This window comes from Bacillus rossius, chromosome 8 (assembly GCF_032445375.1).
Source record: "Bacillus rossius redtenbacheri isolate Brsri chromosome 8, Brsri_v3, whole genome shotgun sequence".
NCBI lineage: Eukaryota > Metazoa > Arthropoda > Insecta > Phasmatodea > Bacillidae > Bacillus > Bacillus rossius.
The window spans coordinates 48,167,428-48,182,785 of NC_086336.1; the positions used below are offsets into that span (position 1 = coordinate 48,167,428).

At 34.9% G+C, this 15,358-nt stretch overlaps 1 protein-coding gene across 12 annotated transcripts in view; it reads right to left on the bottom strand.

Moving 5' to 3' along the window:
- Window positions 1–15,358, bottom strand: part of LOC134534877 (uncharacterized) — a 59,425-nt gene that overhangs the window by 26,119 nt on the left and 17,948 nt on the right. For 7 of the 12 annotated variants that reach the window (XM_063373537.1, XM_063373533.1, XM_063373531.1 and 4 more), the window contains exons 9-10: window positions 6,239–6,333; window positions 4,470–4,718 (exon numbers count right to left, since the gene is read on the bottom strand). In XM_063373537.1, the coding sequence (XP_063229607.1) occupies window positions 4,470–4,718; window positions 6,239–6,333 (344 nt within the window). The remainder of the gene's footprint in view (window positions 1–4,469; window positions 4,719–6,238; window positions 6,334–15,358) is intronic. The other 5 variants (XM_063373539.1, XM_063373536.1, XM_063373529.1 and 2 more) reach the window with 1 other exon arrangement.

The window sequence follows — 15,358 nt, forward strand, 5'->3', positions numbered from 1 at the left end:
AACTATCTTTGGGATAACGTTCAGCCCTTTTTGCGATGCACTTTTAATATCATCTATGCTTGTAAAATGTACGAACAAGCAATGAAGTGTGAGCAGGTGCATTATCGTAGTACAAAAGCCATGAATTATTTCGCCACACATCCTGGAGTTCCTTTTTCGGATTGCTTCACGCAAATGGTGTTTTAACTTGTAGGTAGTAATTCTTGTTGATTGTTTGACCTTGTGACGAACACATGGTGCACTATGCCATTAAAATTTAAGAACACAGTGAGCATAACCTTTACATTCGACCCACTTGTCAAGCTTTTTTCGGTCTTGGCAATTCAGAATGCCTCCACTGGGACGACTGAGCTTTAGTTTTAATGCTATATCTATAAACCCATGTTTCATCACCTGTTAGGACACGTTTCAAAAGTTCTGCATTGTTGTCAACTTCATTTAGCAACTCCAGAGCAACTTAGTTCGAAATTCAACAATCTTGGAACAAATTTTGCTGTCAAACGTTTCATACATAAAAAATCAGAAAAAATTTCATGGTGTTAGCCAATTGATATGCCAACATCATCAGCGACTTCTCCGATTGTGATTCGGCGATCGTTCATAATAATGTTTTTCACATTTTTCAAGTTTTTATTGAATGTTGATGTGCTGGGGCACCCAGGACGCTGATCATCTTCAAAATCTTCATTGCCTTCTTGTAAATGCTTATACCACTCATAAACCCTTGCTTTACTTATAGCACTCACCAAAAGCAATATTTAACAGTTCTAAAACATTGCTAACACTTTATTTCGTTCTTGTAACAAAATTTAATGCAAATTCTCTGATCCATTTCTAAACAAATAAAATAAATAAATAATCACCGATGGTACCAATGCAAATGTAACCTTTTTGACATCTGAAAACAGACTTAACATCAGATATGGCTAAAGATGTACACACACATCTAAATACACTAGAAATTTTTGAATGAAACAACAGCAGTACACCATAGATTTGTAACACAGCAAACCAACTTCGTGAATAAAGTATTTTAATGTCTCTTAAGTACATTTTTTCTACTTCAGAGTCAATCGATAGTATCGATTATCCGGACGGACATAGCAAAACCAAAAGTGATACATCTTGTACTGGTACCACCATAATTTGGATCCGGTTAATGCCATTTTTAAAATTTGTAACATAAATGCATAAGTATAATTATTTTTAAGGGGGGGGGGGGGGGGGGGGGAATTTTAACCAGAAAATAATGGAAGAAATCAGAAACTATGCTAACTAGAGCTAACTACGCTGCGGTTCTGTTTACACTATTTGTTTTGGTAATTTTAACACTTCCCTTCAATGGTGTGGAAAATGTTTATTAGATTATTTAAATACTGAAAACATTACAAATTCAGGGAAGTAATGCAAATAAAAATTTAAGTGTAAGGTATGTTATGTTAGGTCAGCAACATTAATAATATGTATTTAATACATAATTACTGTAGCTGACCTAAACCTAACTTACCTTTCACTTATGTTGTTATTCCCCTTATTTCCCAGAAGCCACTCTGCCACAAAATTTCCAAAAACACTCAATATTTTACAAAAAAATGCAAAAAGTAGTATTAAACATGTAGCATTAGACACTATTAAAAATGCAATTAGTACATTTGACCCATTTAAGATAGTAGCAATGATGAACTACACTAGAGTCCCGTTATAGCGAGGTGTCACGGTTTCGGGTTTGATCCTCGCTATAACCGTGTCCTCGCTATAACCGAATTGGACAAATTTTGGCCCCCAAAAAATAAAAATTAACCGAAAATAGCATAAAAATTGTGTTTAAACCTGTATAATAGGAAAATAACAGGTTATATTAACGAAATCTTAATTTCTGTGAGCAGATGTGTGAATTCTCTTTAAAACGATACCCCACAAGTACGGATGCGATCACCGATTGCGTCAAAATAACCAGAATACTCTATCAAGCCACGTAAGTATAGCATCTCAGCCCGCGGCCGACGCAGCATTGTCCTGCTATCTATTGCCGACGCGGGCTGTCTGCTGGCGGCCATGTTGGTTCGGGATGTTGCTGACAGGTGGTGCTAGTGTAGCGTGACGATTTAATTCCTTACAAAAAAGCAGGAGTGCGGCTGCGGCAACGCACGTACGCCTCAAACGTAATAGTCGCTGGAAAACTATACTTTTTTCATTTAAAGAAACCTGTCAACTTTTTTAGAAAATAAATTTGGGATTAAACTCAAACCATTACCACCCCTTTCTCGGACAGATACCCCAACAACTGACCGAAACAAAAGTTACAAGAAAACTGCCCTAGCGATTCGGAAATAAATACGGTAGTGCCGACTAGAGGTGTAAAAGTAACGAAAAAATGTGTAACCGTATGTATTTGTTACTATAACAATTAGTACTCGTTACTATCGTTACGTTACTCGTTACTTCTGATACCGCATAACATGCTATGTTATGTTGCAGCAACGAATCCAGTCGTATTGCGTATGCGATCAGTATGACGTCGCGTAAATAATAAATAGAATATAAACAATTAACAATATTTGATAATTAATAGTTTTTGTTAACCAAGAAACAATTAAATTTCATTAGAGCGGCTTTTTGATATTATCTCTTTTAAGATAACCAAAAAAAACGTGAAAATACGCGATTATAAAAACAAAAACATACATATTTGTAATTTGTAAAAAATACTTTCTTACGTTGTTTCTGTTCCAATCTCAAACTTTGTCTACACACGGCACAGATAACTAACGGAAGTTTGATAAAAGAAAGAAAGGATGGGATTCTATTTTTAAGCCACGCACTTAGGTGGCGACTGCACGGCTGAAGAATGTGACGCGTCAACGGCAAGATGTCTAGTGGCGAGCGAGAGGGGTGGAGATAAAGCAGACAAATAACAAAAGCGCGCTAGAAGCGATCACGCCGTAAATTCCTCAAAAATACCTCGTTATAGCCATGTTCTCGCTATTACCGTGCTCGCTATAACTAGATTCTACTGTACTTTCAACATTTACAAAAAAATAATATATATACTAGTACGTTTGTCTATGCATTATTCATTTTGACCATTAGTAAATTAATAGATTTTTATAATCTACACCTTTAAAAAAATGTAGTCCTTCAGTACTCAATTTATTGTAGAATTTTTAAAAATAATGCTAAGCATAATAAATATATATAAATGTATTAATTTCAGGGAAAAATTGTGATAATTTTTTACCTTTTTAAAACCTAACCAACTCTGTTTAACAAGATGGTACTATTGATTTCTCAGGGCTAGCCGAACAGGAGTACCAAATGCGTTGCGTGTAAATGCCGCAACGCTGAACCTGTGACATTTCCCCTCATCCGGTATTATCACCGCCTACATTCTATATACACATTGAGAGTGAAATTTAAGTATGCACCAGAAATGCAATGAAACAAGCGCATGTTACACAACGGAAATCTAACAGGTTGATAGTCCACTGCGCATGCATGCAGAAAGCCAGAAACATGCTATAGCCACAAGCTGAAGTCATCTAGACAGCGGACCCAAATGTGAAACATGCACCTGTATATATTAACTTTCACGAACATCAGAGGATGAACTAAGCATATAGGTCAGCCTATGTAAGCTACCCTGAAATAAAATTTGTAAACTTGAATAATCATAAAATATAATTTTAACTTAAAAACATGCTGCTATCTTCAAGTATTTTTCAAACTAAATTTTAAATTAAAACATAATCAACCTGAAACAAGTTAAAACAGAAATCAGTTAAATTCCTCCTACAAAGAAACCTTAACCTTATTCAACATTTAAGATTTAAATGTAAAAATTTAATCAACCAATTCTTTTAATCAACACGATGTCCGATATACGTAGGCTAACCATATCTTAGGTCTACAGTATGACGGACATTGCACTATCTGTATATTTCAATGTTAACTAGGATTGCCAAAATTATAATGCATATTTTTTGATTTGGCATTGTTTTTTTAATACCTGCACAGTGTTCACGAAAGCAATTTATACAGAAGAATCCCGCGGATCCACCATTTTTTTTTTTTTTTTTTTTTTTTTTTTTTAGATTTCCGAGACTTCCACAGATGACAGCACCGTGTTTACACATTTCTGTTCTAATCTAATTCCGTTCCATTCACGAAATTACGCCTACCAAACACAGTATACTGAAAGCTACAATGTTTACACGTAAAAATAACTAGAGCTCGACTAAGACTAGAAAATAACGAACTCTGCTTGGCTTTCAAAAAATTTGCTGTCTCGTCCATCCCTAGCAAAACTGTTTCACAATTTTTTTTTCCAAGCATGCAGTTATGCACTTAAATAAATTACTTGAAGCCTAGAACATTTACTACTTTGATCATCATCAGGAACGGGACCTAACCGCTAAGGTCACGCCAAATTGTTGACTTGCACCCTAGGGCAAAAGTGCACAAATACCTACTACCTGTTGTCGAGGCCGCGGTGGTCGTAGGGGGCGGCGGCACTTTGGTGAAGCCGTTGGCCGAGAAGAAGGAATTGTTGTTGTCCGACTCGAAGAGCTGTGCGGCCGCTCGCAGCCTCCCCCGTGCAGACGCCGCCTCCCCCAGGCCTTCCGCTTCCGGGCAGTCCGACGACTCCGATCCCACGTCCCCTTCCGACAAGCTGGTGGACGTCCGCGAGTTGTTGCCGTCGCGCGACAAGTCGCCTTTACCTGCGTGCAGGCGCTAAGTCTCGTCACAGGAACTACCAGGCGGACAATACAGGTGACGAACAACATGCAACCACCTGGAGGGATTCACTAAGCCTTGACTTAGTCGTGCAGTCACTGCTATCATTAATCTGTATGCAATATTAACAATAAACTATTTAGATAAATATTGATACTAATCAATATTAAGTTCTAAGATGAGTCTCAGGTAGAGACCTGAAAAATTCGCGGATTCATTTCGTGAAATGCTACATTTCAAATAATTTTACGTTAGTGCTGCTTCTGCCATTGGTTCACTGATAATCTGGAGTAATGAGGGCCAATTAGAGACCCTCACTCGTAGAAGTGTGGAATCACAGACCACCCAGTCGAGACGACTCACAAGTCAACATCCAATGAACAGTTGGCATTTGCCCGAGTGTGTAGATGATAGTGGAGTCTATCCTGGAGGTCATTGAACCCGCGAATTTTTCCGGTCTCTAGTCATAGGTTTGAGAAATGAAAGAAAAAAAGTTTCAATATTTCAAAAATGTGTGCTCTTCAAACTTAAAAACCCTCCCGATAGAAACATTAAAGTTTTTCACTAGTCTAATCTTCTCATACCAAGATAAACAGTCTGAATTACATGATTAAATTCCGTTAAGTTTATTATTACTATTTTATTGCCATTTATATATGATCGGTAAATAGGTAGTTTAATTAGTTACTTGTAAAAATATGACTTTTTTTCTTTTGCTCTTGTAAAATATAGGCAAGTTAAAGAATTATGCCAAACTTACTGCAGAACTGAAATTTCAAATTATTAGTACAAAGTATTTCTTAACTTCTTATTTATTTTCTAATAGGGCCCTGATCAGTAAAAAATTAAAATTCAATTTCTTGATATACCTCATCCTCATGTATAAGTGTTTTTATATCTCTTGAAATATTATTACAAATACATTTAGTAGGAAAAATACAAGTGTGTGAATAAAAACAACACCGCATGGATTTGCACACAATCCTTGGACAAAAAATTACAATTTTCAAATTGGATAGTTATTTTTTATTTACTAAACCAAAAAAAAAAGTGTTTTCTTTGCATATCTGCTTATTGCAGGCAATGAAAAATATAGAAACTCAAATATGCCATATGGTTTCAACTTCCAACAATTTGTATGCAAGCACAGTTTTTAATAGTTTAATATTGAAAATATTCATGTCACAAATTTAGAGATTTAAAAAGTCAATGACATAGTGTCTAATGACAGGATTATTACAGTTGTATTTTATTCCCAAGATTGAATTAAATACTAATAGTGAATTCTCTGGGTGAACTATCTGTAACTGTCACTATTAACTTAAGGCATCCCATTAAATCATAAACTGTACTCTAACAGGGCCAAATTTTGAAAATCAAATAAAAAAATATAATGGTATAAGAACTGTTGGTATAAGAACTGTTGGTGTTGAAACCAAGATGGCGGTTACCATCCCCGAGTTGAAAAACCCCTGCAATTTCACCAAAGCACATGTTAACTTACCATGTCTTGGCTGTTGACGAACAGACCCAGGTTTGTGATTTAATTTGTGTTGGTTGTCTTCTGATAAACTATGGGATTTTTCTTTTGTCTTCCTGCTATAATGATAAAACAATATCCATTAAAAAAAAATTACAATAAAATGGTAACTGCAGCAAATAACCTTGAAAGTTAAAAAGGTTTATACAATTACATTTTACAACTTTACAACATTTCATACTCACTAAAAACTAATAAAATTTTTAATATTCCATACACATTACAACTATACTACTTTGATCACATACTTCACAAATAATTATGATACAAAATTTCTGAACAACACTACTTAGATTAAACCAGTTCTTAAAATATCTTCATTTAACACAATTTTGCTGTAGCTTTGTTTGAAACTCATCCTGATTTCCCAACCATGCATACTTTTACAGAATACTTAATAAGCTTAACAAATATTTTTCTTTCTGTTATTAAAAACTAGGAATTAGTTTGTAACTAAATTATTACAATCAATAGTTTACACTTCTTAACTGTTGCTGGTATTAAAACATTCAATGGATTGATCAATTACGTTCATTGTGACAGACCTTTGTTACCAAAGAGACATGTCGATTGTTTGGTACTAATTATTCAAATAAAAATTTTTAACCTAAACCATACATACCATATTTACCCAAATATGAAAACTACCTGAACTTCATAAAACTAATGCCAACCGAGGACAAAATCAAAGAAGAAAAAATCTTCAGTAAGAGAAAGCCTCAAACAAATGAAAACCTAAAGCATTAAACAAACTCAAAATTGAGATGACTCATCTACAACATCCAAGACAACCTACAATCCTAAATTAACATTGCATTACTCCTGCCTCCTGCTAATAACAACTCCACTTTAACTATGAATGTGTTATGTTGCTTGCGTTTTCTTTAGGGTTCACAATTATTTTATAATCATGTTTCATCTGTTATGCACATGTAATTAAGGTACTTTCTTTATGCTAAAAAAATATTAATAATTATTAATTGTGGTTAGGTTTTGCATAATATTCAAAGTCATTTTTTAATTTTTTTTTTAAATTCTCTTATTGCTATTTGTTGGTCAGTTTAAATCAACATGTGATAATTAAATTTGGGCATTTTCTTGTACTTCAGAATTCTCCAAGGTAGGATTTCAAACAGAAACCAGTGACGCGACACCCTGGCGCCGTAAGTCATTTTCCAAGAAGTTCGCAACATCACGTAGGCATGTGACTGCACAGCAATGCAGCAGAATGTTCGCTAGGCACAGCCAATCAGAACAAACTACGCTGTGGAGTAATGTGACGCTCAAGAATTTCTTGGGACAATATTCAAGTCCATATAAGGTCATGTATCTTGTAATTAGTCTTGGCACACAGACCTGCCTCCATTTGTTTTCCACCTTTGTAAGGGAAGGTAAGTACATCCTCCAACCAGTTTTCGCTTGACTGTAGGTTGCATCGCCGGCAGCTCAATACAAAACAATGAAGTGAATCACGAGGCAGACAATTTCACGAATGTGGTCAGGGCCAAGCCACATTTTTCAAACTAAAAATTTCAGCTTTAGTACTGTGTATGTAAAAATTTGATCACCGGTATCAACACCGGCCAATGGCGATGATGATCAGAGGCGATGCTATGCCACTCTTGCATGATATTGTACTTCAGTTAAGAATATGACTGAAGGAGTTGATCTAGGTTTTATTGTCTTTTTTTTTGTTATCACAATTCATCAAGGAGTGACAGAGGATGTGTGTGGAAAATTATACATACATGGTATGCAAGTTGTGATGGTTATTTTTTAAATAATAATAAAACCAATTATGGGTCAAATACTCATTTACTTGGAGAAAAAAAAAAGAAGTAAAAACCTTTCCATTTAACAAATAGTTAATACTATATTTGTATGAGAGACTAATGTCAAAAATAATTTTTAAAGTAATTGCACATTAACATTATCAAACTTTCAAAAGGATCAGGAAATTGTTACTATTTTTGGTTGCCTAGCCGGGCTAACTTCAAATGTAACAATATACTGTATCTTTAATCCTTACTAATATTATAAATGCGAAAGTAACTCTGTCTGTCTGTCGCGCTTTCACCCCCAAACTACTGAACCAAATTAAATGAAATTTCGTACACAGATAGTCTAGAGCCTGAGAAAGGACACAGGCTAATTTTTAATGCGAAAAAAGGGTTGTAAGGGGTTTAAAAAGGGGGGGGGGGATGAAAAGTTGTATGGAAGTATTGTCATTTTTAGAGCTAGAAGCTTGAAACTTATTTTTTAGGCTGTTGATTCTATATAAATAAATATGACATACAAAGTTTGTAAAAGTTTTACCTTCAAGGGTGTAAAATAACAATAGGGAATAGGGGATGAAAGTTTGTATGGAAATATGTAAGGTTTATGTGAATGTTTTATAAGTTTGCGGCAAGAGACAAAATATTAGAGCTATTCTGATGTAACATTTACGGAGTCATTACAAAATGTGAAACTGAAGTAAACGCAAGTAAGAAACTTGCCACGCACCGTACACAATGAGCGCTGTGCAGCCACGCGGCATGGTACGCGCGGTGTAGATGGGGAAAAATGCCTAAGTGTGCTTACCTGAACGGGCAGACACGTGAGGGCAGACGACTGTGCCACACGCATGCGAAATCTGATTTTTTTCCCGCTGCATATTCATTATTATTCACTGCAAATTGATTACAATTCAATTTGCTTACACAATTTTTTGTTTATTTAATTAATGTTCTTTGTGAAATACAAATAACTTCAAGTTTTTGGGTTAGTTTATTAAATATTTTTTTCTTTAGTTGGGTCATTGTTTTGTTTATTTCATTCGTCAAAAGTAGATTACTTTCGAATTTAGTTAGATGCTATTACGTCATTATTATTTGTTGTACATTTGGATATTAGCTAGGTACCCGAGAACGGTAACTTCTTTTGTTTATTTTTGTGAATCATACATAAAATACCATTGTTGTCATTAATTTTGTAGTTGGTTTGCGTGTGTATTTTTGTAATACGTAGTTTAAATAATCTTTTGCGTTCTTTATGTTCTTAAAAAAATTAAGTAAGTTTATTTTGCTTTGATTTTGTTTTTAAGTGCAAAAAGTTCTAGTATAGAGGTTTTGTTTATTTGGGTCAATAAAAGTAGTTGAATACTAATTCATTTAGGTTCTTAAATATAATTTAGATTCTTATAAAATTGAATAAAAGTAAGTTATTTTCGTAATAGGAAGTTTTGTTTTCTGTGTTTACGGTCAAAAGTAAAATAAAGTGTAAATAGTTATAGGTATATTGTTAACAAGTCACATCATACCCTATAGAGTTTCTCAACTCTTTAGAATTATCAGGAGTGCCTTCCCATAAGTTGAGGCTGAAAGTTGGTGTTCCAGTCCTATTAATGAGAAATCTTGACACGCCAAGACTATGTAATGGTACACAGCTACAAATTACACATCTGGGGCACATTATAAAAGCTACAATCATGACTGGAATGGCCAAAGGAGAAAAATGTTTTCATACCCCGTATTCCAATAATTCAGACTGATTTGCCATTTCAATTTAAAAGAGTGCAGTTTCCCCTGAAAGCAGCATTTGCAATAACAATTAATAAAGCTCAAGGATAGACGCTTAAAGTTGCAGGAGTTCATTTAGAAAAAAAATGTTTTTTTTTCCATGGGCAATTCTATGTGGCATGCTCACGTGTATAAAATCCGCAAAATCTTTATGTTTTGGCAAAAGATGGGAAAACAAAAAAACGTAGTTTATAAAAATATACTTAAATAAACTCATTTTAATACTTTATACCTTATGTACTTATATACTTAAATAATTTAATAAGCTATTTGCAGTGAAACACTGCAAATAGCTCATTAAAGTATTTATATGTATGAGTCTTATTTGTAAAATAATTAGCCTAAATAATTAAAAATGCTACCCAAAGACACTATACCACACTGACAAGTCGCGGGCACAGCTAGTATACTACGAACTTAAATGTACTAAACCAATAACCACATATTGAAATTTTCCTTAAATCACTTAAAAATAAATTTTCTGATGCACCATTCAGCCACACGAAAAAAATAAATACCTACACTACCTAACCTACCATAATTACACAAAGATGATTCATAAATTACTAATTATTCCTCCAAACTAAGTTATCTATGCTAAACAGTAGTAACAGAAATAAATAAAGGACAGCCCTACAAGCCCAGAAGTTCTGGCCAGCAATTCAAGACAGGGCAACTTGCATCAACCAAGAAACTACGAACTTCCTTCATATGAATTCAGCACACTGACACAAAGACAGAGAGAGGGTTTCATTTACACAAAGTTGTTCAAAATGCATATCTCTTACTCACAGTACAATAAAGATGCCTTTCATGAGATAACTCGCAGATCCAAGCAAAATTTGCAGACCAACCCATATCACATAATAGTTTCCAGTTTATACAACTGAGTTTAAATATCACTTACGTATAACTGTTAGAAATAAATAGGCATAGACAGAAAAGTACATTTCAGATAACAGGTAGTCCATTAATAAGTTCAATATTTTTAAAAATAATTTGAAATATTCATGGCCCTTTGCTGTTTGCAGAAAGTTGTAGACCTACACTATGAACCTATCTTATCTTATCTACAGCCTCTTTCCTGATTTTTTCAACTTCTAACATAGCTGGTTATCTGTGAATCACGAAAATGACCCATAAAAAACTTTTAACAGCAACCACCAGATCTGCTACGTCTTTTTCAGTATCTAAGCCATTGTGAAATGTGTTATGAAGTACGGGGGTTTTATAAGTACAGTCAACTCTCGATTATATGCGGTAATGAAGGGAGCCGTGGTCACGGATAACCCAAAACGCCGGATAATACACTTTAACCATTTTTTTACAGCACAATGTAAAAAAAGCGGAGAGTCCCCACCCCCTTATCAAGTAAACGACCACGGCTGCGACGGAAGGCAATCGGAAGTACGGTAATGTGTTACAGTGAATAATGCTAGTAACTTATGTACTATTATGTGCCAGTATACATACGTACAGTATTAGTATATCATTATATGAAATTGTACATACTAATTTATGCAATTGTTAAATATCTTTGTAGTTATGTAAGAAAAAAAATATAACAGATGCAATAAAACAAAAGAACAAACTTTGTGGGGTAGATACATAATGCACTTTCACATCTCATTACTGTCAAATAAACATTACATAGACACTCATTTTACTTACGTTTGGTGCACACACTGCAATTTTCTGTTGACTTTCCGGCAGTTTGGAATAAGAAATAAGGTACAGTCGAGTGCATTTAAGTAAAATGCTTCAGGTGAAAAAATCTCGGCCTATTAGCCCACGTGTTTGTCTTGAGTATGTTTGTACAAATACGTATGGTTGTACCCTATACGTATGTCGATATGTGCATATGAATATGTAATGTAAATATAGAATGTTAATTTATAGACATTTTATTTATTTATTTATTTGATTTGTTACATGCCACACCAACAGCACAAGGCTCCAACGGTGGGCACAGCATGTAACACAAGTAAAAAAACAAATACAGTAACAGATCTCTGCCTCTTTCTTTTCCCTTAAAAGAGGAATATATTTTTTTCTTACCCAGTCTGCACTAGGTATATCACCAGTACCACTGACATGTTTTGCTAGCCTTTCCCTAAGTTTGCAGTTGTCCAGTTTCTCAACAGGAATTCCAGCCGCAATAAACGTTTCAACTGTTTCCAGTACAAAATTATGTTTTTGTTCCTTGGCTCGTTTTAGCACTGGCCCTGCCTCATTAATTGAAAGCTTCCATTTTGAAGTTTGTTGCCTTTGCTTCCCATTTTTGTGTCTCTCTGACTGAATGTGTTTGTTTAATGTATCTTTCCTTTCAAACTCTAAATAACAGTCGCAAAATTTGCACATCAATATTTTACTACCACTCACATAAAACCCTTCTTTTGAAAATTCTGCTGCACGTGCAGCCACTGTTGGTTTATTTATTGGCAATTTTTGGTTGGTTACACAATGTTGCTAACCTTTTCCTAAGACAGCAAAGCAGAAAAAAAATCCACAGAAACTTAACGAATGTAAAAAGTTTTAAAATGTAATGAAAATATAACTCAATTTATGTTGCAGCATGGTAAATACATCACGGACACTGTAAAATTAATTTTTTTTATGTTTACAAAAGTAATGTTGTTTGATGCAATCATGCCAATACACGAAACATAAATATCCTTTTTTTTTAACACATGCAATGCGTGCTGCACTTCATCAAGATTTTAAAGTTTCGGGTGCTGTGGTACACTTATTTAGTCAGAAAACGATACATTTTTTCCTGGCTTTTAAATTAGGTTATAAAAAACACACGCCGAAAATTATTACGCTCAACACAAGTGTGTTTGCATCGTGTTGGCTAATGGTGTCTATTTACAATCTTCGCATCATGGTGGCACTGTTTTTCTAACGTGTGTATATAACCAAAAACAAAAAAGTTATTATCTGTGTAAAAACTATGAAATATTAAAGTCTTGTTAGATTTATATCTTGCAAAAGTGTGTTTGAAACACATACAAAGATAGTTGTTCCAAGAAATGACATAAACAAGAATTTGTCATCTAACTGGCAATGTTATTGTTAGGGTTAGGAGTTTTCCACAATTCCGCGATCGCGGAATATTTCGCAGAATTACAAGAGTCCCGCATAATCGCAGAAACATCACAGAATCACCAATTTTGCTGTACCTTTTATGTCCATTTTGAGTGCAGTAATAATGCGTTCAAGGGTTATGTTATCCCAAATAATATCTTATTATGGGCAGAGTGAATAATTTCCAAACATTGTATAAAACATAGGTTTTCGTAATTAATGCGGCAATGCCGTTAAATAATACAAGTTTGAATTACCAAAATATTATCACTTACGTACGGCAAAATAAATTTCGTTTGCAGAGAATCCAAAGATAAGATTATAAGATGAGCAGCACATTGAGCGAGCGATCCTACCGGCATTTATGAAAGGACTGTAGGCACAGTTGATGGAAATATGTGCGCATCAAGCGATTAATCGATCGTTACATGGCTTCGAATACGAAAGAATGACCTTATGGCCGTTGGCGCAAGCTGTAGGCCACACAGCATATTAAAAAAAATAAATATATATATCGTGATCCACCAAAGTAAATAAAAATGTCTTTGAGTAAATACGTTTTTAAAGAAGCCAGCGGGGGAAAATCGCATGTGGGAAACAAGTCTGCGGCAGATAGAGCTAAGGAATTTCCAAGTGTGTTACATAGTGATGGTGGTAAACTCTTTTGCTCTATTTGCAATGTGTTATTGGACCATAAACGGCTCTCCACGATTAAGGATCATTTAAATTCTCAAAAACATAAAGCCAGGTCAGTGCAACATACCTCACGTTTGGCAGGAACCTCCAAGCAAACAACAATTGGTACTTCCTTCAAAAAAGAAAGTTTGTCTGCTGAACGAAAAATTGTGTCCCAAGATCTCGTGAAAGCATGCGTCAGTGCTAACATACCACTGACAAAACTTGACAACAGTGAGTTTCGTTCATTTTTGAACAAGCATGTTGTAAATGGTGGCTCTATTCCAAGTCACTCACAGCTGCGTAAAGAGCACCTTCCTGCTTTGCATGCGGAGTACCAAGGGAAGTTGATGTCTGAATTGGAAGGGAAACAAATAGCTATTGTAACTGACGAAACAACTGATGTTGAAATGCGGTATGTTTTGAACATTATTTTCATACCTTTGAATGTACATGAAGGTAAACTTCAACCATTTCTTGTGGATACAGTCATGTTGGAAAAAACCAATAGTTGTACTGTGGCTCAAAGCGTTATAAAAGCAGTGTCAAATTATAATATTGACTACAATAATGTTTTAGGGTTTGTTACTGATAATGCAGCTTATATGCTGAAGGCATATAAAGATACACTGAATGGAGTTTTTCCTCACTGCATCCACATTACTTGTATTGCACATATACTGTCATTGGTTGGTGATGTTTGGAGAAAGACATTCAAAGACGTTGATGCATTTGTGAGTGCAATGAAAATGTTATTTTGTAACGCACCAGCCAGGAAAGCAAGGTTCATGAACTACCTGAGAGATAGAGGTCTGGAAGTAAAAGCACCTGTTATTCCAGTTATTGTTCGTTGGAACTCATGGTTTCAGGCAGTAATGTACCACGATAAAATTACACTTGAAGTCTATAGGTCATTTCTGGAGGAAGAACTGCAACATACAAGTGTTCCATCTAATGCTTTGGCACATGTTGTTGATTTTATGCAAAATGATGTCAACCAGAAGAAACTATCAGCTTGTTTAAAGTTCATTGCTGAAATGTGTCAGAAAATTGTTCAACTTCTGACAGAGTTTGAAAGTCAGAGTCCCAAGGCAACAGAAGTGTATGACACCCTAGTAGATTTGAAGGCTTACCTTGAACTTCAGTCAAAAACAGACCACTCCCATTACTTGAAAGAAGTGCCTGCTGAAAGTTCAGTTTCTGTAAAACAGCTATTCAAAATTGTTTTTGTTAGCTCGTTGGAAAAATTGGCGAAATATCAGTCAGCACAGGGTCAACCTGGTTGGAATTTTTTGAAATATGTGAGAATATTTTCTCCTAATAAAGCTCTTCTGCTGTCACACAATTTTAACAATTATGTCAGTGTATTGTCACTTCTAGCATCTTGTGGTGAAGTAGAGTTTGCTACTTACATTGGAATCTTAAGAGACTCAGATTGTTTAGATGTAGACCCATTCCAGTTTTGGGACAGTATAAAGGGCAGGTGTCCAGTTCTGGCAGGTATAGCAAGGGCTTATTTATGCATGCCTACCAACAGTGTTGATTGTGAAAGAAGTTTTTCTTTTTATAAGGACATTCTTTCAGACAACAGGCGTAATCTGTTACCAGAAAATATTAAGATGCTCAACATGTTGCATTTCAATACCAGCCTTTATAAAGAATAGATAGTTCACAAATGCTCAGTTGTTTGAACTTTTGAACACAAGAATATGATTAATGATGTATTTCAACATTTGTATAGTGCCTTACATTAGGTAGGAAT